Source organism: Zonotrichia albicollis, chromosome 1, assembly GCF_047830755.1.
Source record: "Zonotrichia albicollis isolate bZonAlb1 chromosome 1, bZonAlb1.hap1, whole genome shotgun sequence".
In the NCBI taxonomy this organism is placed as follows: domain Eukaryota; kingdom Metazoa; phylum Chordata; class Aves; order Passeriformes; family Passerellidae; genus Zonotrichia; species Zonotrichia albicollis.
The window spans coordinates 43056478-43080294 of NC_133819.1; the positions used below are offsets into that span (position 1 = coordinate 43056478).

The 23817-nt window shown below is 44.4% G+C and overlaps 2 protein-coding genes across 4 annotated transcripts in view; one reads left to right on the plus strand and one right to left on the minus strand.

The window, feature by feature from the left end:
• SH3BP5 (SH3 domain binding protein 5) overlaps nucleotides 1-14191 on the plus strand; it is a 50707-nt gene extending 36516 nt beyond the window's left edge. Inside the window, exons 5-9 of the mRNA XM_074539495.1 lie at nucleotides 2497-2627; nucleotides 6503-6545; nucleotides 8432-8651; nucleotides 11775-12035; nucleotides 12732-14191. Of these exons, the coding sequence (XP_074395596.1) occupies nucleotides 2497-2627; nucleotides 6503-6545; nucleotides 8432-8651; nucleotides 11775-12035; nucleotides 12732-12913 (837 nt within the window). The 3' untranslated portion in view covers nucleotides 12914-14191. The remainder of the gene's footprint in view (nucleotides 1-2496; nucleotides 2628-6502; nucleotides 6546-8431; nucleotides 8652-11774; nucleotides 12036-12731) is intronic.
• Nucleotides 13656-23817, minus strand: part of CAPN7 (calpain 7) — a 33955-nt gene continuing 23793 nt past the window's right edge. For 2 of the 3 annotated variants that reach the window (XM_005480994.4, XM_014273804.3), the window contains 5 exons: nucleotides 23537-23682; nucleotides 22752-22814; nucleotides 20230-20360; nucleotides 18963-19055; nucleotides 13656-18882 (listed from right to left, as the gene is read on the minus strand). In XM_005480994.4, coding sequence (XP_005481051.1) covers nucleotides 18738-18882; nucleotides 18963-19055; nucleotides 20230-20360; nucleotides 22752-22814; nucleotides 23537-23682 — 578 coding nt within the window. In that variant the 3' untranslated portion in view covers nucleotides 13656-18737. The remainder of the gene's footprint in view (nucleotides 18883-18962; nucleotides 19056-20229; nucleotides 20361-22751; nucleotides 22815-23536; nucleotides 23683-23817) is intronic. The other variant, XM_074539489.1, reaches the window with a different exon arrangement.

Below are 23817 nucleotides of genomic sequence, written 5' to 3' on the forward strand. Positions count from 1 at the left end.
GATTCCCACAGGAAAACAAGGCTGTGGGGGGATGGGGAGAGAGATTTTGTTACATCACTGATTTCTCAAAAGCATGAAGTATATAGCCTTTTTTCCCCCCCTTTCTTTCTGAACAAGGTAATGAACGTGGGTGTATATGGCTGGTAGCAAATTCCACGTTTTGTCAGATATTTTGAGGCGTTTGCAATGTGTCATCCTCAAATCCCAGTTCTGCAGGGTTCAGCATTTCTGTGATGTTTGATATAAGACATTTGAAAAATCAGCACAGTACTGGGCACTTAACCTGCTTTACAACCCTGATGTTGGTCATACTTATCATGTGGTTTATCCCAGATATCAAAGTTTATGCTAATTTTGCCCTGAGAAAGAATGTGAGGGACTGACGTGTAACTGAGCATTGGCAAATTCCTGTTGCTCCATTATTTTGTAGCTTGCGGCGTTTTTAAATTGCAGTTTCCTTGCCACACTAGAAAGAAGATGAGCCATGAGCCACCTTCTGTGCAGTGTTTGGAGACTGCAGTTTGATTTAAGAGACTTCCACATTAAAACCAGCCTTGTCTGACATGTTTCACTAAGGCAAGTCTCTGCACCAGCTGACTTTAAAACAGTTGTTTGAGATAAGAGGCTGCAGTTTATTTTTCAGGATGCAGCAGAGAATGTTATGAGCCTGATAGGGGGAAAACAACAAAAAAGGCTCCTTTCTTTGAAAATGAATGCCTTATATATATGAGAAAGTTGAAGGGTGTTGGGTATATTATTTTATATCTGATCAGAAGATCCTTTGAAAAACTTATGTCTCATAAAGTTCTCTAGGAATTCCTTTCTTTAATAATGAGTCGTGTGTGCAGATGAGCAAAAAGTGTGGCAGTGAGAGCTCCAGGTTGATGCTGATGGCTTTGGCAGTTTCACTCTTTCATTTGGGCATCAGAAAGGACAATGTGACAGTTTTCCTGAGAGGATCACTGATCCCAGTGAGTCAGAGTTGGACATCTCTTTTCCTTGTTCAGTTCAGCCTCAGGGTTGGGAGGGCTAGCACACCTTAAAAAAAAAAAATTAAAGCTTTGTGGGTGAGGTTATTTAAAATCAAGATATTTTCAATATTCTCTCTGCATATGTGAGCTCAGATGTAGTCTGGTGGTGGGAGGCCAGTGGAGCCAATTTATGTGAAGTTGTGGAGTAGTTGGAATCACAGCTGAGGCATTTCAAAATCCAGTACTGGAGAGAATCAAGTCATGCCATTTTTTTGTGTGAATACCTTCATAGCTGCAAAACAGGAAGCTTAAAAAAACCACCTGCTTTCCCCTCATTGCCAGACCAACAAAAAGGTGCCACCACTTTCCTGACTTCAAAAAAATCAGTCACCTCCCTGCCTGGATCTTGACTGCTAGTGCACCAAATAAAACACATTTTCTGTGTTTTAGATGTAATTTCAGTATTTACTGTAAGCAGTAAAGAGTGCTTACAGTACACCTCTGACATCTCAAATCTGAACAATAAAATACCCTGGATAAAATTACTGGCTGTGGGATACCAGCAGTGCAGCTAATGGAGAGACATTTACTTTCCCAATGCTTGTGACAACCCTTTCAGTGGAAAAAAATTCCTTATATCCAATCTAAACCTTCCCTCGAGCAACTTGAAGCCCTTTCCTCTTCCCTGTAGCTTGTTACTGGGGGGGAAGAGGCCAATTCCCACCTGGCTACACCCTCCTTTTGGAAGTTTTAGAGAGCAGTAAGGTCTCCCTGAGCCTCCTTTTCTCCAGGCTGAACACCCCCAGCTCCCTCAGCTGCTCCTTACCAGATTTGTGTTCTAGATATCTTGATACATGAGGATGAGGGGCTGCTCATCAGCATAACTCTCCTTGTCTGCATGGTGGGAGTGTCAGCTCAGGGCTTGAACCTTTGCGTTTTCAGTGTTGAAACTGTGATTTCAGGCATGTCAGCTGTTTTTCAGAGAAAAGCCATCTTGGACAGAGTTTTCTAGTGATTGCTTATTCAGGCCAAGCTGTGTTTGAGTCCTCTCTCTGCTGTGGTTGGAGTTCAGCCCTTCCCAGAGTGGTGGGGCTACAGCTGGGAGCTGAGCAACCAGCAGGCTCTGCTGGGAAAGTCAGGGAGGGAGAGGAGCAGGAGAAAACAAACATTGCTGTTGAATGTGACTGGAGACTTCTGCTGGTGTTGCTCCACTTGTGAATATCTAACTGGGTTAAAAAAGGAATGTTCCCAGAAGCTGAGGGTCTTCTAAACATCCTGTAAGAGAGATTGTGTGAAAACCTTTGTCATAATTTACACACTGTTTGTCATAAATTACAGTATTTGAAGACCTGCTGCTCTTTTTGGGAAAGGCTTTTAAGTAGGTTCACTGGAAGTAATTTTTTCTGTACCTCACTTTCCTGACATGAGCTGATAGGAGAGATTATGGAGTTGCTGTTAATTGGAATGATAAGAAGTGGATCACTGTGTCTTGCTGCTCAACCTGTTTTTTATCCCCCTCTTGAAGGTCATGGAGGCGGAACAGACCAAAACGAGAAGTGAGCTGGTTCACAAGGAGACTGCAGCCAAATACAATGCTGCCATGGGAAGGATGAAACAACTGGAGAAGAAGCTGAAAAGAGCCATCAATAAATCCAAGTATGTTTTATGTTTGGAGAGGAGTTCAGTGGTGAAAACTCTTTGGGGGAAATACCTATTTGGGGGTTTTTGGACTTGTGGAAGTGTATTGCTCTTTGGGTTCCTCTCTGTGTGTAGCAGCCTCACAGCACAATTGGCACTGGTGTTTGTCCTTGTTGTCCTTCTGAGTGCCTTTTGAAACACCTGACTTAATGGACTTTTGAAACACCTAATTGGGATAAAGAAACCTTTTCTGAGCAGCATCCTGGTCTTATTGTAGTGCACTGAACTCCTTGGTGGTGTGTGATTTGAGGAACAGGCGCATGGGATCCACACTAGTGCTGTCTGCAGAGCTCTGTGGGGATGTTTCACAGCCTAGGATTGTTCACAGTTCTTATTTTTAGTTAGGAGAGCAACAAAGCAAGTGGCAGAAAGCTGAAAGGTGCGAGACTGCACGGGTGTAAGGTGCTGAACACGAGGCTTGTTTACTTCCTCCTGCTGCCATGGCAAAGCTGTGTGAGAGCTGTTCTTGCGGAAGGAAACATCCTTCAGAGGGCATAGCTAAGCAGCTTGTGTCATTAATAATTGTGTCTGCATTTACTGTGCAGTTTGGCTCTGTTGCAGAGAAGTGAAACAGCTTTTTGCGCAGAACCTGTTGAAAATTTTGGCCCTGTTTACAACCAATTCTTAATCCTCTTTTTATTTCACAGTCTTTTTTTTTTTTTTTCCTAATATTTCCAGACTGTGGCTTGTCTAAACAATCTGCTTGCTGTATTTAGCTTTTAATCCCCTCCATCTAAAAATGACTTTTTGGTGAAATCGGTCAACGAAAAATCTATTTTGATTGGTGTTTGCTCAATTCAGGAAAGGATTAGCACTTCTCAAGCAAGATTCAAGCATGTTTGCTGAAACAGTGTAGTGGTGTGACTTCTAGAATGAGCTGCATGCTGTTTGTCTAGCACTGCACAGGGGCTGTGAAAACCATCATCAGATCCCTAAATGACAGATCCCCCTGGATAAGGGCAATAGCTGAGAACAGTTTGGGCTGCTGAGAGCTCCTTCCTTGCAATAAGATTTAAAATAAAGACCATGATTAAGTTGTCAGTGGGGTCCTACACAGCTTTTTATCATGGTGTGGAGCCTGGTTTCCCAGCTGCCTCTTGTGTGACGTGCCTCTGAGTTTTCATTTCTTTGCTGGATCCACCCTCAGAGGGGTGTCTTGTGTCAGTGTCCTCAGGCCAAGCTGGTTTCCACTTCTGTGGAAGGATCCCAGTGTATTCTTTTGTCTCACAGCAGGGCTGATTGCAGCATAAACCATCTAGGTAGGGTGTTTTGGAGATCCTTTAATAAAGGGTGTACAGAAATGCCTCGTCTGAGCTAGTACTGATGTGGAAGATGCCTGGTGGCACAAACACTCGTGGATGTCTTTGAAGTTATGCTACATGGGGATGTTGGAAAGGTCAGTTGTCTCCCAGCATCGCAATTTTCACATAAAGGAAAATTGCAGCTGAGATGAAAACATCAGTGCTGTCAAGTGGCTGCAGAAACTGGGAAATGAGGCTGCTGAATTTGCAGCTGTTGGTATTGTAGGGTGTAGCTGGCCTCTAGCTGCTCTTCAGGGGGGATTTAACACCAGCATCCTGCTCTGACCTCCTCCCTGCAAGGTGTGGCAGCACTGGCTGTAACACTTTGGCCTTCCTGGCCTTTATTTCATCTTCTCTTTTTACTTGTGGACAGACACACTGAATGAGCTGCACTCTTTTGGGCAGAAAATGATTTACATTTGCTGCTTGCTTCAGTTGAGATTAAGATGCTTAAAGCATTACTGTTTTGAAAGCAAGACTGGAGCATCCTGGAGGAAAGTAATTTAGGATGATTTGCTGGGTAAAGTTGATGAGCAAAGGATTAATGGATAGTTTTGTTTTGGTTTTCTTTTAATTTAGTTTTTGGGTGCTTACTTGCTTGTGATCTATGGATGTGCATACGGCTGCATGTTCTTAACACTTACCAGATCTTCTGGCTCAGTGCCCCTGAGCTGTGGATAATGAACTTGCCTGTGTTAGCTGGTTTTTGGAAGTCACTTTCTGCTCTGGTGACTTGGGCAAAGTGCCTTTCACTCATCCTGTCACTGACTAGAAAAGCACTTTGTGTGTGCAGTGTCCTGGGCTCAGCTGTAGGACACCAGAGAGCAGCTCCCTGCCCTGCTGAGTTACAGACCCAATGGCTGCAGGGCCATGGATGTCAGGGAATGAAGGGACCCTGGGACGTGGGAGTGTCCCTGGCAGTGCCCTGGTTCCTGCTGGCACCAGGTGCCCAGCTGTGTGTGAGCCAGGAGTGAGCAGGAGTGCTCATGTGACTCCTGCACACCAGGCTCGTGCTCTCCTTGTGCTGCTGGGCTGGGGTTCCCTCACGTGTTGCAGTGAGACATTCCTGCTCCTGTGTGCACAGGGATGTGTTTGTGTGCACACACACATGGGCATGTGTGGATTGCTTTTTCACACCATGCAAACGCTTGTGCTTGTCACTGATAGAGAGGGGACTTTTCCCAAGGCTTGTGGAAGCTGGTGGGAGGTTAGGAAATGAGCCTGGGTGTTCCCTCCCAGCTGGCACCAGGGTAAGGAAGGTTGAGATCAGGTCATTTGAGGTGAGTGAGTTTCACTGCTTTCCCTGTGCATGTTTCCCTGCAACACCACTCTGTCAGGATCTGTGTGCTGCCATTGCTTTGGGGTAGGGCTGTAGGAGTCCTTTATCTGTTGGAGCCAAATTCTCAGCTTCAGTGTTTCATTTGGCCTGGCAGTGCATCTGTGTAGCCTTTGGCAGGGTGATGTCCCACTAAGGGAAGGCTGAAGTGCATTTTGGCTGGATTGAAGCATTGAGACTTGACTGTGTGCTCCTGGTGATGGTGGGAGGGTGCTTAAAAATATCAGAGCTGGAAATCACCTACTCTAATGGAAACACAACTCAGTTATTTTTTCTGTGACCGTGTAGTGAATTCAACCCTTCAAAGAATATAGGATCAGAAAGCCACAGTTTCACACTCCTGAATTCTAGTGAACGGTCCAAAATGCAGCTGCAGTAGGGCTTAGAGCTCAGAAGGGCCTTGCTGTCAGGGTAGAAACACAACAGGGGTAGTTCCCATTTCCACTTTCATGTAAAGCCATATCTGATTGTTTATCTCTCCCCTACTTTCCAGGAGAGCTTCTGAGAGGGGAGGAGGGTAGTGAGCCCTGCTAAATAACAGGGCTATTATTTTTTTTCCTTGCTCAGAGTTGTATCAGACAATATTGGCTTGTGGGCTTCAAAACTTTGAGGGTGGAAAGTGGTTTCTAGGCTTTGCATTGCCCCTCTAGTACCTTTGTGCTCTTGCAATCTTATAAGCAAGTTAAGGGAGGTGCCTGGTGGGCCACTGTTGGGAGGTGCTGTGCCCTTGTGTGGGGTGCTCTGACCTCCCTTCACACCCTCTCCTTCACTGGAAAGCCCAAGAACTGCCTCTCCACCCCCCACACCTGAGCACAGAGAAGGTTCAGCTTCTGTAGGAATTCACATGTGCCATGGGCTCAGAAAGTAGCTGGGTAGAGAGAAGGATGCCTGTGCCTGAAGTTGGATGTTACATGTAAATATCTCGCAGAATCTAGGCCTGGAGGAATTATGCTGTCAACTCCAAAAACTGGAATTTTGCAATTTGTATTTAGGTCAAAGGACCCATGAGGAATAGATGCATTAGGGAGAGAGACACTGAGAGCGTGTGTAGGTGTTCCATCATCTGGATGTGGTCTCCTGGGATTGCAGTGATACACAACATAGCTGTGTTAATGCTACAAAGAGAGCAACTCCCACGCCAGTACATGGCATTCAGTCCCAGTGATTGTAAACAACTCTTCTTTGTTTTTCCACAGACCTTATTTTGAACTGAAGGCGAAGTACTATGTTCAGCTAGAGGTACGTATGTAATTCACATCCATCTGAAACTCTTTACTGCTTACAGTAAATACTGAAATTACATCTCAAGTGCTCTGACAACTGTGTTGTGTTTCTATACAAAACCAATTCAAAACCTCTTGAGCAATTTGCTAAGCACATTTTAAAGATAAAAGACTAAGAGAGTCTTTGTTTCCTTGTATGAAATAAGAGTGTTTGAACTCTGTCAGAACCAAAAGAGTACAGTTTGACTATCTTTGCTTCTTGTAGTTTAATGTGTCTGGGATTTATTTGTTTGTTGTGGGTTTCATTTTTTTCCCCCCTATGTTTTATGCTTCAGACTGTTTAACTGTACTTGGGGTACTCTTTTATGTTCACTGGCTGGATCAATTAACAGAATAAGTAACCTGCTTGCAGTGCTCCAATACCGTGCAGATGTGAATTTCTGATTTGGGGTTTGGCATGAGAGGGATTTGGGGTTTGGCTGGATAGGCTTCCAGGGCTTTTTGGCATCTCTGCAGTGCATTCTGCGTGGGGCAGCAATGTCTGGCCAGTGCTTGGGCACAGCACATAGTGGCCCTGGGCCAGGCATGGCAGTGCTGTGTGGGATGCTAATCCCTGCTGGTACAGCCACTCTTGGAGCTGCTAGGGATGGGATGGGATGGGAGGGCAGGGCAGCCTGACAAATTCAATTACAGGAGTCACTCTCTTTCTACTTGGGTGACTTTTGCTGCATGTGGCCCCTAAAATGGGGAGCCTGGCTCCTCACAGTAGCAGGATAGTGGCCAGTGCTGTTGTTGTGTGGGATGGGCACAGGGTTTGAGTGGAGCACATTGCCTTGGACTGCTGGCCATGGGTGCAGGAAGGCTCCAGTGGGGTGCGGGGTCAGTTGGATCCTGGCTAGAAAAGGATTCCCATTCCTTGTCTGGGGTGCAAAGCATATCCCACAAAGGTTTTGTGAGCCCTTTCCTGCCTGAGATTCAGCAGCATTTTGTAAGCCTCAGAGACTCTGGTGTGCATCTTTTTCCTTGCCAGGTTGCAGGTTTGGGTGCTCTCTCCTCCTCTGCCTTGCCTGCCTGCAGCTGCTGCTGCATCAAGCTGAGCCCTTGCCTGCCCTAGGCTGGCTGCCAGGCAATAATCCCTGCTGCCTAGAAGCATCTTTTGAGAAATTCCCCTTTTTCCACGGGCATGGTGCACTGTTTGAGGGCCTGTTGCTTCTCCATGGCAGCTGCTCAGTGCCTTCCTGAAGCAAGGTGATTGTGTAAACTGTAAGAAAAAAGCACAGATGGTTTTTTTGTGCATTAAAAGCAAGCATTGAGAGAACTACAGACACACAAGCAGTGTTTCCCCTTTGGGAAGTAGGATGCACAACAACACTTCTGCCCTTGCTGTAGGGTGGTGTTTGTGCCTGGGGACACAGGAACTGCTGTGTTACAGCTGTCAGGGTTTGAGGTTTGCTGCTTTCTGCTGTGCAGGTTGAGTGAGCAAAGTGATGGGTTTGATGCTCAGCAGAGAGTGAGGCTCAGCCCCCTCAGGGGTGGCCCCCAGCCCTGCTGTGCCCTGCAGACTGGGAGCTGGCTCTGGGATAAGCAGTGACATGGCTGAGAGCTGCATTCCTGTTAAGAAGAGATCCTGCATGCTCCCATGTTAATGGGACCCCTGCTCTGTGCCTAGCCAGTGGCCATGACCACACTCCAGAGGCAGTTCCAGCCCCTGGCTCCCATGGTTTGATTTCCTCTTGTCTCCTTCACCAGTGGCACTGCTTGGGCCAGGGTGCTTCTGAGTTCTGAGCTCTGCCATCCCCTAGATACCAGCCCAGTTTGTGCTTGCCTGGACATGTAACAGGGAGCTGTGGGCTGTGCCTCGTTTGTGGTGAAGGTCCATCTAATCCCTGTCTCCCTTGTTAGCAACTGAAGAAAACAGTGGATGACCTGCAGGCCAAACTGGCCCTGGCAAAGGGAGAGTACAAGACTGCCTTGAAAAATCTGGAGATGATCTCAGATGAGATCCATGAGAGGAGAAGGTCCACTGCCATGGGGCCCCGAGGGTGCGGCGTGGGTGCCGAGGGGAGCAACGCCTCCGTGGAGGACCTGGCAGCGAGTAAGCCGGAGCCAGACACCGTCTCCAGTGAGTACAGAGCACTCTGTGCTGGGAACATCCCATGGGCATTGTAGGAAATGCTGATGGTAGGGCTGCTCTGTGTGTTCTGCAGTTTTGAAATGTGCTGGCTGCTGTGGGACTGTGGCTGTGATGCTTCTTGTTATTGCAGGAGTTGATTACATTCCTTAATAGGCAGTTTTCAAGGGAAAGGGTAATGAGTTAAAGTGCACCAGCCATTCCCTCAACACCTCTGTAGTTTTTTGCACAGTGCTGTATGAAAGGAGCAAAATGAACACACTCCAAAGCTTGTGTCTAATTCTACACCAGTGGTGCTGCTGGCAGTGACTCACCTAGGGTGGTTGCAGGCTGTGGCAGATCATTCAGGCAGTCTGGGCACAGACCTTCTGGATCAGGGGCTTCTTCCAGTGCTGGGCCTGTGGCACAGGGAGCTGAAGTTGTGGCTACAGTAGTAGAGAGGAGTGTGATGCTTACAGGGAAGAATGTAGGGATAAGCTCCTTTGTGCTGCAGAGTCTTTTGCCAAGGTGTGATTTCAGCAGAGCGTGTGTGCTGTGAGCTAGGGAAGGGAAGAAGCAGCAATATGCTGCTGCAGTGTGCTGAGGGGCTCTGTAGGAGAAATGTGGGACAGCAACAACTTCCAAGGAAGCTCCAAACAAGCAAGGTAACCTCTGCTGTCTGCGGGACAAGGTCCCCATGTGCCACCAAGGTCTGTTGTATGGTGAGTTTGGTTTGTTCTGGCTCTGGGTGAAAGTGGATAGATGGACGTTACATGTGGCCTACTTTTGCCTCCTTCCTGGACACTTTTCCCACTTCTTGATGCAGAAAGTCTTTTTCTTGCTGCCCAGTCCCACAAATTCCAGTTTAATTTGTATTTCAACTTCGTTTCTACAGGGGAAAGTCTAGGTCAGGATTGCAGGAGTTGATGATTGCACAACCCTGGTGCCCAAAGGCAGAAGATACAATTTCCCCATAGACACCAGTGTGTGCTGGCACTGAGGCCTTGTAGGTTCATGGTACAGCCTTGGGAGCTGGGAAGCAGGCCTGGGCTGGCCTCCACCCTGTGCAATGGCAGGAATTTCTGCACAATGTGTTGGAGCTCTCACTCAGTGCTGTGCAGCTGGGACCTGAGTTGCAGCAGCAAGGGAGGGCTGTGTCTGGACATCTGTTGCAGCCAAGTTTCAGTATGACTGCTTATCTTCTGCCACCCTTAATTCCTGAGGTGGACCCTTTCCAGCCTAGGCAGGAATTGCCTCTTTTGGATACCCACAAGTCTCCCTCCTCATGCAGAAGGTCTCCTGAAAGCCTTAGGTGTAACTGAGATTTAGGGTATTTTGTGCTGGAGGAGTTCAGGGATCTGGGATATAGGGGCAGAAAGAGCCAGGCAAGTTAACATTAACATTACTTGCTACCTCCCCTGGCTGCAGGTAAGGACCAGCAGCATGGGCTCATCCCTCTCTTTGAATGCACAGTCTGACATGAGTGGAAGGACATCAGATTGTCTGGTGCCAGCACAGAACTGGGTTATGACAGGGCAGGACTAGCAGACTGGATTAAATAACAAAATAGCCTGGATTAAGTTCTCATTGTAATGTGGGGGGAGCTTTCCACCAAGGTCCTTTTGTATTTTGATTTCTGTCTGCTGGAGTTGGATAACACCTTGGTCATCAGCAAGAGTTTCTTGGCCCTTGCAGATGCTCCTGTGCATTACAGTGAATTTAAACAGTGAAAAGCAAGCTACAGTTTAGCTGTGCCATGTGGAGACTGCCTGATGTCAGTGCTTCTTGCCAAGCAGAGGACCCTAATTGGAAACACCTTTTTTGCCAAACCTTTTATTGCTTTCTCCCCACAAAGTTATCTGTACTGCTCACCATATATTGATGAAACACAGCAAGTGAGAAGAAAGACCCCGCTGCAGTCTTAGATTTGACTTCATTAAAAACAAAACAACAAAATGCAAACCACAGGAAAAGCTGTCTCTGAGTATGAAATGCCCTTGAGAGGACTCAGGAAGGTGGACAATGTTGTTATCCATTTTATGTTTGAAGCCTTTGGGGTGAATTTTGCAACGTGTAAGTGCAGTTCTGCAATCTGGAAGTCCAACAGAAAGAGGGTGAACATCTCTGCCATAAAATGGCAGGAACAGCCTCTGCTGGCACCTTTGTGTCCGAGTGGTGCCTGTGAGCCCCAGGCTGCCAAGGTGACAGGAGAACTTCTTTGAAGCTTCTCCTTTGAGTCATTTTGTTAACGCCTCTGCTTTGCTCCTGCTGCTCTTCCAAGGCGATTCTGAGCCTGGCTAACAATGGCAGGAGTCACCAGGAGGAGGAATTGGAGATAACCTCAGGTCACTGTGGATGTCTTGCTGTGTCTGAGACTTCTTCTGGCCAGTGGGATTCCAGCACACTCTTGTGTGGTGTAGAGGCTGATGTGTGTAGAGAACACACATCTGATCCCAGTGGGACTGCTTGTGTGCAGAAGTCTTTGGTCCCCAACCTGCAATGACCCTCTGAAGTGTGTTGAATTTCAGTAGAATCTACACCCTTGTGTTGCACAAAATGGAGCTTTCTTTAATGGGTTTCTCCTCTGGCTGTTCATAAGGACCCTGCAGCTTAACCCAGACAGACAGTTTGGAGCGGGTTTGCTTTAATTAGAATTCAGATCTGAGCAAACACAAGCAGGAAAAAGAATGTTTTGTTTTGTTTTATTTTGGTGTTGTTTGGTGATCCTCATTCAAAAACAAATCTTGGGACCTGTGTCTTTCTGATTAGCACCTTAAATAACCAGGAGGCTGCCCAGGCATCAAAATAGTGCTGGAGAGGCACACACGGGGAATTAGGCTCTAACCTAAGTTGTCTACTGAAAACCACAAATGAACAAGGCCAGCAGGGCTGGTAAAAATCCAAGAGCTCCTTGGCATGAGGAGCAGTAGCTAGTGCAGAGCTGGCCTTGCATGGCCTGGCTGGCAGGTGTGCTGCTGCCCAGGGAGAACCAGGCCAAGGCTTTGCACAGGGGGCAGCCCATGGGTTAGCAGTGTGTCTGCGTATGGAGGATGCAAACCTGAAATTTGCCTTTGCCTGGGAAGGTGCAGGAGGGGAGGCTGAATTACTGACTGGAATATTCTTTGAACGTTGCAGTGGCTTCAGAAGTGTTTGAGGATGACAACGGCAGCAGCTTTGTGTCCGAAGAAGATTCAGAAACTCAGTCAGTGTCCAGCTTCAGCTCTGGTCCTACAAGTCCCTGTGAGGTGCCCACTCAGTTTCCTCCTGCCACACGGCCTGGGAGCCTGGACCTGCCCAGCCCCGTCTCCCTCTCCGAGTTTGGGATGATCTTCCCTGTCCTGGGCCCCCGCAGTGAATGCAGTGGCGCCTCCTCCCCCGAGTGTGAAGCTGAGAGAGGTATGCACAGCTGGGTACACCCTGGGCCAGTGCTCTTCAGCCTCATAAAGGGAGCAGGAAAACCTTCCCAGCTCCCCTAGGCATATGCCAGGGAATGCTCAGAGCTGCTGGCTGCTTCTGTGGGGAAGGCAATTGTGGAAGGCCCTGTGTCTCAGAGTTACCCTGTGTCTCAGAGTTAACAGTGATTTCTATAATGTATCAATTACTGTTCTCCTGGCTGGGAACCTTCCCCAGTTCTGCCCTAGTGCAGGGGTTTGAGATTTCTCTCTAAATAAGTGATCAGTGGGATTCTCATGGTACATTTATTTGGAGGAAAATCTGAGTTCATTTATTTAAGTTACTGTCCTGCTTTTTGAAAATCTTGCTTTCCAGGGGGAAAAAAAGCAAAGCAAAATCCCCACAAAAAATAACATGCCAGAAGGAGCTCATTGCAGGCTCTGGCAGCCCTGGCTGACTAATTCAGACTAGAGGATTACCACTGTCCTTGTCTGCTCCATTTTGAGGCTGTTCTCACTAATCTGCTGATGCAGTGCACAAGATGAGCATGGCTTGGAAGGCAAACTTGGTTTTATTACAGCATCTTGCTCCTGTAATTTCTCTATGCTTTGGCAAAGGAACCTGCAGAGGCACCTGCTTGAAGCTTAACTTGCAGAATGAAATCTGGGTTTAACGTGCAGTTTAATCCTTTCTTTGCAGGGGATAGGGCAGAAGGGGCTGAGAACAAGACAAGCGACAGAGGAAACAAGAACAGGAGCAGCACCAGGAGCAGCTCCACGGAGGGGCTGGCTCTGGATAACCGAATGAAGCAGCTCTCCCTGCAGTGCATGAAAATCAAGGAGGGAATTTGTGCAGGCAGGAAAGCTGCCCAGATTGGCTGAGGCCTTCTCGTGCCCCATCTTGAATAATGGGAGTCTAAATATTTATACATGAACTTCTAAGTGTTTGAAGAACGTTGTGCCAATAATAAATGCCAAATCTTAAGCGTTTACTCTGAGAATTTAAAAATGCACTAAGGAGTTTAATTGATGTGGAGGGCTGAAGTTTTTATTCAGTGAATCCTTTGTAGGCCGGACGAGTTATCAAATGTTTAAGCTGTGCTCATATTTCACAGACTTTGTAAATTGTTTTGTAGCAGCCTGGCTGAAGCAATAACTAGTAATGTTCCCGTGTAAATTCATGCCAGTCAGGGGTCTGAAATTCAAGCCAGACTTTTGCAGAGAGTGGTTTGGCTTCGGTTTTGTAGAATGAAATGCTCTTTAGATACAACCAGTCTCTTGAGTACAAGTGGCATAATCTTTAAACATCTGTATTGGTCTTTATTATGCTGAAATTGTAGAAATATTTTGTATACAGGAAAGCTGTTGCATGTGGGGGGTCTGAAAGCCTTCACTCTTCCCTTGGTGCTCACAGAAAATAAAATGAGTCATGCCTCTAAAAGCCTATAAAACAGATGGATGACAGGAAGGGGATGGTAATGCCCAGCAGTGGGAGGCCCTTTCTAGACACCTTCCTGAGTCTGGCTTGGACTCTGCAGGTGATTCCAGTGACCAAAAAGAGTTGATTGGCCCCTTGCCCTTCTGCTTCCCTGAGAAGTGAAGAATTATTTTTCAGCACTTTAAGTGTTTTTTGGTTTTGTTTTTTTTCCCCTCAAAAACGGGAGTCATAGATGTTTTCAGGATGATTATGATAAGGGGTTTGCCCTTGAAATATGCATGAAGAAAAGGAATTGCCAGTGTAGATTGACAATGTGTTCTTAAGCTTCTCTGTAGGTTGTACTGTGTGGGGGTTTATAACTGTCAAAGGGACTTGGGATTTTAGTATGCCCTAGACAAAATGTTCAATAAAACTAGAAAGGGCACAGGGCATGTTTTGCCAGCAGCTGTTAGGCAGTAGTAGTGTCTGATAATTATGCTAATAAGTGGTAGTAAAAATCCTAGGACTCTTCAGTTTTGGTGACTAAGCATTTCTGAAAGCACCATTTTCTCTAAAATGTCAGTTTATATTGTTGATTTGATGGGAATCTTAGTATTGCCCAAAGTATTTTCTATTCTGTTTTTGCAGTCCTGTTGTATTTCATCCCTGCCACAGCTTGTGTATCTATTCTCAAAGTTAATGTAAAATTCTTCACACTACAGTAAACATTTTTGTTTTCCACATTTTGAGTCTCTGCAAGTGACGTTTATCTCAAATGCTGGGAACCAATCTTCTCCCACAGCAAGTTTAGTCTACAAATATCCACTTCCAGCTGAAGACTGCAGGCTGAGATCACACTGGTGTTAGAATCCATTGAGGTACGTGGGCAAGTGGTGCCTTTTTCCGGCCTCCCAAATCCCTGCATACGTGGCTCACATTTTATTCTGAACTGTGCCACAAGACCAGAGCTTCAGTCAGGCTCTCCAAAAGCTCCTTAGTGCAGGAGGAGGGAGGTATTCTGTTACATAAGACCTCTGTACTTAATGCTGCTGAAATTGGCTGTAAAGCCATGCAGAATTGGAGGCAAGGAATCCTGTTTTCATAGAAAAATAGATTCCTCACATTATAGCTGTTAAGCTGTAACTGTGTTAGACATTTGTGTTTACATCTTCTGAAGACCTTAAGGCTGAAATCTTTCACTGCCAGCAGTTCCAAGCACAAAAAATGCTTAGGAAAGAAGTCTGGGTCCAACTTCTGATGTGATCATTACTTAGTAAAAAGCTGGGATAGACAGTATTAAATATGAAAAGCAGTACAGGAGTGCCACATTGTATTAAGTGTTTTTACTTAAACTGTCATAGCTGAGCTGTTGTCTGTGCTCCATTCAGTTAGAAAACTAGCAGAGGTTGTTGTGGTTGAATCTCACTTTTGCAGACCTCCCAGTCAACACCTGTTACATTTTCCTGGGTTCTTTGAATGGTTGTTTTGATGATTTTTTTTTTTTTAATTTTATTTTTTAACCTCTCTTGTTATCAAATTTCTCCTCGTCTTGCTAGTTGGGACTGGAAACCCAAGCTTCCCACACTTGGGCACAATGAATTAATTTTGTGTATGTGCTGCCTTGCCTATGTCCTGATTGGGTTCAGATCCCAGCTGGGTAAAACCATTGATCTGGAAGTTTGAAAGAGTGTGGAACCCCCTCTGCCCTTCCTGTTCTATCACCCTGCTGCAAGAGTTGGTGAAAGATCATGGTGCAGCCTTCCTCCTTGGTGAGCCCCAGACTTGGCAGGTAAATCTCCCTTCAAAGGTGCAAGCAAACAGGCACAACTGTGTGTCTAATAAATTAATGGAAAACTCATTTTATTTTAAACTTCATAAAAGCCACAATTATAAATATGACAGACTTAAATGAACATACATTGCTATGGAGTACAAGCAAATGAACAAGCTTTCTCCAGTTACTTTTTACTTAAGCTCTTCATGGATTCTGAAGGGTAACATGATGGTAGCTGCCTTCATGGGTATAAAAATAAGCCTCTGGTGTATCAAAGTATACATGATTGCTTCATCTGCCCTGATGTGAGAATGTATAAAGCAAATGTTAACCTAGGAGTTCTACTTCTCTTTGGTATTATCAAACAATTTCAGTGTCCTTTTAGATGAAGCAATGAAAACCTCTACTGTAAGTACACACAAACTTAACTCTAAATAGGTGGCTGTTCAAAGGCTGCAGCGACTGTGTGGCTAAATGCATAATTACTGTACAAAATAGTTACATGAAGCTTGCAGCAGGAGACCAGGACTGAGCTCAGACTCACAGTGTGGGGCAGTTGGGATGGAAGCTGTCGATACCATTCATCCATGGTCTGTGTCTTACTGAATCTTTGGGAACTGAGGGATTGGATCAACCAAGGGCTAACCTGTATCTTCCTAACAAAACAAACAGAACCAACTATGTTCTCTGTCATATGGCTCAAAAAATGCTAAATAGTACAGGGGAAAGTAAAGCTTAACTTAGTGGCCTGAGGTCATGTTAAAATTTAAGGATCAGTTCACTTTGCAATAATTTTTCCAGACTTACTTGTGAAAAATACATAAAAGTATATATTTGACAGAAAACACTAAAGTAAATCCTAAATGCTTACATCAATGTTTTTTCTTAAGAAAAAAGGGCAAGAAAATTTTATTGTAAAATTAATTTGCCATAACCAGAATCCCTAGGCTGCAGTTTATATGGGTATTTTGTAGTACCTCTTAAATACTTCACCTGAGTGTTCTGTCCTGTATCTGAAGGGAGATGCACAGTGATGGCATTCCAGTACCCTATGCAGGTGCAATATTTGAATAGACTTTGCTTTATATAGATAAGATTGACACTAAACTGAAGTCCTGTGCATTAATGGGGACGAGCCCAATCCACTCACTGTTCCAGATGTGTAAGAAATATTGGCATATCCTGGTGGGACAGGATCCTTTGGCCTTAATGTCTTTGCCTGGCATTAGGAAAGTGGGTGCATTTCTTACTTTTCAGTTCAGTTTAAGTTCTGCACAGTACGGAAGCTGAGCCTTATGCTCTCATTTCATGCAGCATAAGCTTTGGCACTAACTTGTGCTCAGGGGGAAAGAGAAAGAAAAACTCCTTCCTGCCGGATAGAAACCAGCTACTGAAGAACAACAACAGATTTTCCTGTAGGCAAGTCTACCAGCTTGATCTCAAACAGCAGAGAATGTGCAAGAATTTGGTGCTGAAAGCTGGCACTTCTGGCATCTGCCTTTCATACTGCCAAAAAGATGCTCAGCTGAGACTTCCTCACTACCTCCAACTCTAGAGGTGATGGGATACATGGAGGATTCCACTGCTACTCTGGTTTAGCCTCAGCTAAAAACTTAGAAACCTGTAGGGAAAATGGGAGTTGAATGAAACTTTCATATTCTAGGGGTGGAGCAGTCCTTGGCATACTCCATAACCACAAAGAACTTAATCTGCTTTATTCTTAGCTTGCACCCATGCTGCTCCTTCTGTAGATTTATTGCAATAACCATCAGAAACTTCCCTGCAAAAGAAGGTAAGTCACTCTGTGACAAACTTGTCACGAATTCCCCAGCCCAGATGGCCTCTGAGAGAACTGCAGTCAGCAAGGCAAGTGTTCTCCAAGGCAGGAGCTATCCCTGCCCTTTCAGTGCCAGACACTTGTGAAGCAGCTGTTCTGATGAAGGAAATGAAACAAAAGGTTCTTTTCCTTTCTGGAGAGGACTAATAGCAGATTTCTGTGGGAATAATTTTAGCCCACAGCTATTTCTGGTGCTGCTGTAGAATATGTGTTCAGTTTCCCAATGGCCAAGTGATACCTGTAACCTAAAGCAAGATTTAAATTCTGCCTTTTTGCTTGGAAAACTGTCAAACCAGTGTGAATGGCAGCAAAATTCCCATGGCTGTTTTTAAAAATACCCTCTCTCCCCATTGTGAAATATTGTAAATTTTGTAAAAGTGACAAAATTTAATCCATTTCAGGATCTGTGAGGCAGTTGGTATTAAATAAAAACTTCTCATCTTGAATCCTCTTCAGATAAAATGTATACAGATCTAGAGGAAGAACATGTGGTGGGGAGTCTTCTAAAAAAATAACTTGTTCTGCATTAATCCCACCTCCACTATTTTCTTCAGAACTCTGACCCTGCTTCTATTGATAACACTGGCCCTGTGCTCAACTCCTTCACTGGTTTCAACTTAAAAGGGAAAAAGTGTCTTTTCAAAGACGTCTTGCATAATGGAATCAGCAAGTGCATTCCTTGCAGCTGTGGTGTATTGGGAGAAAGGTCTAAATGATCCTTCCCTACAGGACACCTACTTACAAAAGTGATGAAAAAATATTTGCTGAGTTGCTGATGGTGCACCAGTGACTGAGAGTACCCTCAGCAGATACAGTGAATCTTACAGGGGATCTTGAGATGAAAACCTTTCACAGCTGCTCAGGGAAGGCTGTGCTGCACTGCCTGGTCACTATGCTGGATAACCTCCTCTCCTTCCTGCTCATCAGGATCAACCTAGCTCTGGCAGATGGCAGGAAGAAAGCCACAGAACCTCCTGCTGTATTATGTACTAAAGTCATACAGATATGAAATAACAGCTCTCAAGGTACACATAACATGAGCAAAGCAATTGCTTTGCTTTTAGAAATAGCTAAAGCTGGAACCTTCCTTTTCCTGTACTCCTATATCCATATTCCAGAGAAGATGACACATGGAATACTGCTGGCTCAGCAGTAGTACATTTACATTTAGACGGGAGAACCACTTCTGTGCTGAAAACATGGATAGCAGCACAAATATGTAATAAAAGCTATTTGGTCCTGAGACTGAATAAGCAGAATACACAAGAATATTTTTTTCTTATATGTTTACTTTTAAGAATAGAATCTTTAGCCCATATACCCTGTATGTGGGGAGGAGGGAATTTCAATATTAGTTTTTCTTGTAGCTCACTAGACTTTGATTCAAAGTGTGGAAAAACTGCAATAAATTGAGTTCTTCTTCTGCTGGTTCATTTGAATATATGCATTTTAGCCTATTCCCAAGCCTGTTGAACAGTGCTCACTCCTGGACCATAGCAGCAAATCCACAGCTAACTGCCGGCCACAATTACCTGGCAATCTGTCCTTCCATGCTTTTGGCTGTAACTCAGGAAGTAATTCTCTTTCGTGCAGGTGTAATAAGGGTTCTTCACCTGTTCTCAGGCTGTAGGACAGGTCAAAACCATCTCCTTAAACAGCACTGCACAGTTCTGTTTCCTCACTGAAGCTGTGACACCTTAAGAGGAGTAGTACTGTTAAAATCTAAGAAAAAAGGCCCCTCTTGTTGAGGCAGGAATGTGGTGGGGATAATGTTGTAAACTCCAGCAAAAGTGTTCTCCACCTCCAAGTAGCAAAATCCACACCTATGATAAAGAAAACTACCTGTTAGAAAAGAGATCTAAAGTATGTTTCAAACCTCTATACAGACTTCTTTAAGTGTTACCTGTAGTCACCACTGCTTTTTTTCTGAAAGCCATAGGAACCAGGATCTCCCACTGTTGAGACGGTGACCAGTTCAAAACCAACGCTGTATTGCCTGCAAGTGACATGGCAGACTTGCTTTAGATACCTGGCTCATCAGGATTATCATGAAGAGGACTAGTTACTAAAAACTATACAGGATAACTGAAAGACACCTAGAAGTTTTGCCACATTTGTGGCAAAAATGTAAAGTCAAATTGATGATGACATGAATGTAGTATTTGGAGGAAGACAGAACTCAGTTCAGGTTTAGAACTGGACTGCAGGGAAAATGCCTGCTAGAAGCCTGCCTTCAGCAGAATTCAAGCAGTTAAGCTTGTGACACACTCCTGTGCCACATGGCACAGATCCTGGGGTGTGATCAGGTTGCTATGGGAGGACTCAGTGTCAGTGATCTCAGCAGAACTTCTCATGTTGCAATACAACTTGGGACACTTTGTCTGCTCCTGTTAATGCATGTGACAGGCACCATTGCCTCTGTCCTCCAAACTACCCAAATATGATGTTCTAGTGCAGGAAAAAATGCAAACAAAGAACTGCTCAATTCATGGAACTGTGCAGCCACACCTCTGCCTTCATTTTCATTTCATGAGAGAAGGAGTTTCCTCAGAGAGGAGAGGAGAGATAGAAAAGTTCTGTCACGTTGTAGGGCTCACTGTGCAGCTTTGCAAAGGATAAACAGTTGACTGTAGGTCAGGAGATGTTGCTATTCAGAAGTACTGAAAACTGGTATTTTGAGGTAATCATTAATTGTGCCAAAGGAATTTGGCCTGCCTAAGTCTACTTTATGGGACATTGATATCCAGCACTTCTCCTGGCCTGCTAGTAGCAGAGTAAATGCACTTTCAGAGGTGTTTGAGAGTCCTAAGGGTTTAGTATCTTGCATATTAGCTCTACTACAAAATAAATGAAATTATGATCATAATTAGTTTTAAGAAGAAATCCTGTATACCTTCTTCCCTAGCTCTCCTCAGACCCCAAAGCATGAAGAGAAAGGACGGCTGGTGCTTTCCTTATAGGTCAAGGATTTCCCCCAGTAGTTAATGTATAGATTTAAAACACTATTGATGGTAACGATAGAAACAAATAGTACAAAATCTGAGTCAACTCCCACACCTTGTTTTCTGGATTTTCCATAAGCTTCCACCTCCCCAAGGGGATAGTGACAAAGCTTTATCTTTGGCATGCAATGCTTTCACTGCATTGATGCACAATTATTTTCCACAAACCTCGGTCCCCGTAGTTCAATTAGCAATGGTCCATTCTTGTCTAGCTGGAATTGATAAATTGGGTTATTTTTGTAGGTGTCTCTGAAGTTTCCACACCCTCCAGCACTGTGACCTTTCCACTGTCCATTAACCTGAAAGAAGTCAAAAGTACAGGAAACAGATCCTGAGCATTTCTATTGCTTATATATACACACAAACAAGACTAGAGGGTCCTCTCACTTTGGAAGTTACTGACTTCAGTGACCTCTCCCAATTTTCCAAGTGAAGTGCAAGATGGAGTTAGGCATTCACAAAGTCTCGTGCAGCTCCCCCTCTCCCTCAAAGCCTTACATTCCCTCCCTGTACTGTATTTTTCCAGCTTACAATAAACAAGCACTGAGTGACTGTTTCTGACTGTGAGAAACTGCAGCTAACAGAGGACCCACATTCCCATCTATCCCATGCCTACTAGACTACACAGGTTATCCTTTTTTGTCCTCAGACACTCCCCTGTTGGATTAAATGAGAAACAGCAGCAATACAGGCAGTACAACAGCAATAGTGTTGTAACTTTGCTTTTAAAGATCTCTGCCTCCAGCCCTGTCCATCACCTCTGTGCGCTCTGAGAACCAGCACTGCAATGACAAGATAACCACAAGGACAGATTCTGCAAAGATAATGACACTCAAGGGGAAAAATGCTGCTCAGACTTTGAGAAGCAGCCCATCTGTTTCCAAGTTCCTCTTGCTAGTCATCAAACTGAAAGGTTAGACTCGTAAGGCATGCCAGGCATTCCCACAGATTTATAGCTGAGATCCATCTCTCCTGTGACCTCTCCTGTCTCTGTCAAACCAGCAAAGGGGCAGCATTTTCCCTTTTGATTTAATTTCTCACTCAGTGCCCAAACCCCTCTAACCTGGTAAGTAGAGAAGCGAAGGGAATTTCTCCTCCTACCATGCTACTACTCAGGAACCTCAAACTGCTGTGTGCTGCTGAGCTTTCTAGCCCTTTCCCACTTCTGCTGCATTTTATTCCAGGCATCACATCAGGGCTTGGTGAGCTCCAGAGTTGACCACTTGACTCCAGTATAGGACATCTAACAGAACTTGTTTTTACTGCTAAACTGTCATTTAGTTCTCTGCTTGCTTTTGAGTGTGATGACTGCTAAGCAATCACCAAACAGGCATTAAATACAGGTAACTAACTTTTTGTATTCAATCCTAAAGACAGGACTGGCATTGGATAGATAAAACATACATTTTATTTTTTTGGTTACTAGAGAGACATGTTCAAATAATCAACGGGAGTTTTCTACATACTTAATTCTCTTTTCAAACGTATTACAACATAAAATGGATGTCCCTCCTCAAGCAGGCTCTTCACCTTGAATATTTTTGACCTCTTAAAACACTTCCTCAAAGTAAGTCCAGTTTTTAATAGCTCTATAGGACAGTGGTTTCTGGAAGAACCAAACAAACCATCTTGCTGTTCCCAGGAATTTCTCTGTTCACTCACCATTCTCTAGAACAGGTTTCAAGGGACTGTTCCAGAAATACCAGCTGGTATGGAACATTGTCTGAACTCGAGAGCCAAGCTGCAAGCCAGCAATGTCCCCCTGAGCACACAGAGTAATGCAGTCCTGCTTCAGGCACAAGTGTCCTAGCAAAGGGACTGTTCCAAACTCCCTTGTTTCTCTCTTCCTGAACAAGTGACTGTTTGCACACAAGACTTCTGACTGCAGTAGGATTCCCCAGGGAATGAATGGTAGCTACAGAGGCAAAGCTGCTGGTTTATTCTTTCCTGAGGATAAAACTGCTAAAACATGAAAATACATGCAAGTTACTTTATCCTGTGAGCTCTTGGCTATATTTATACTTCAGCTGAAGGTGTAACTGCAGCTCATGTTGACAGCTGAAATATGAACAGCAACTGGCCCCAAAACTGCCTGAGCTTCTGACCTGGTTTCAGTCAAGTTTTTCACTCTCCCCCCTGTTCCTATACTCTCATGAAGTGTACAATGGATATACTTTCTCAGGAAATGTACAATGGATACACTTCCTTGATCCTGTCTGGCAACAGGAGTGCTTATTCCAATTGTTACAGACTCTTGAGGTATCTTTGAAAAATTTAGGAACAGGTAATGTGTTGAGATATTGCCATCCTAGGTTTGTTTCTTATGCTCTTGCTACTGGTGCCTTTGGTTTGGCATTGCTGATTTTGTCCCATCATGCCAAGAGTTTTTCCAAGAAAATCATGCAATTCTCCGAAGGGGAAATGAGCAACACTTCTGGGGAGTTTTCACTCTGCACCATTACTAGCACAAACTGATTTCTGCAGAGTGATGACTTATTAGGGTATGGGTTGTTGTTCCAAAGGCCAGTCTGTTCTACAAAGGCTTTGCAGCATGTGTGCAATGGCACAGCTGCAACAACACACTCTGTGCTGGAGGTGGGGCAGTAGTATCAACATATATTTTAAAACCTTGTACATCTCAAATATGGAAAAGTCAAACCAGTGATGCATAAAAGAAAATGTTTCTTTACCCGTTTGGAAATGGTGTAGGGTGTAGGAATCTTGGAAAAGGTGAACTTGCACAAGGAATACACCTGTATTGTAAAAAGAAGCAGCAGGTTACACATTTAATTTGCATCTTTCAAACAAAATCATGACAAAATTAAAAGAAAACAGAAGTGCCCACACAACATTTTTAGATACTTGTTCGCTTCATGCCTGTATTACCAACCACATGACCCTGTGTCAAACTCAAAATTCAGAATAGTGCTGGGACTAAGACTTAGTTCTACTTAAAAACCCTGCCCCCTGCCCCCCCCAAAAAAACCCCAAACAAACAAACAAAACCCAACAAAAAAAGCCAACCAACAAAAAAAGCAAAATGAAAACAATATGCATTTTAGTCTTTTTTCAGTGAAAAAAATCCTAGCATTGATCATTATATGACTCAGCAGTTAAGAGAAAAACCCAAATCCTAAGTCAAGACCTGGAGAAGTCAAAAACTTTTAAATCCTAACCAGGATCTAAAATAGGTTTATTTTGGATACATAGAAAGCCCATGATCTGCCTGTACATAGATATTTTTTTACTCTAGAAAGTAATAGTATTTTTCAGCTGATTTTGTTACTAAAATTTTGTTACTACAAATGGAGAACATTATCAAACACATCATCCAGTGGTTCTGCTCCATCACTCACAGCTTCCCTCCCCAAGACAGGAATATTAATTAACAGAAATACCCTTTTAATCAAATTCAAAAACAAAGGACAGTTTACAGTTTAACTGCTTACATTCATTATGAAACAACAGCACATACCCTGATGGTGTAGTGGATGGTGTTTTGTTTCTCATACTGGGACACCACTAAGGTGAATGTATGGGAACCTGGAGAGGTCAGCTTTATCTTGGTCAGATAATGAGGACTGTTGATCCGAATACCATCAATATAAGGAGGAGGATCAGCTGAAAAAGGAAAGGATGAACATTTTTTCCTGACCAAAAAACCCCCCAGCTTGGCAAACTTCTCAGGTTACAATGAACAGACCTGAGTGCTCTGAAGAGATGAGAGCCTCAAGGTTTACATATAGAAAGGACAGT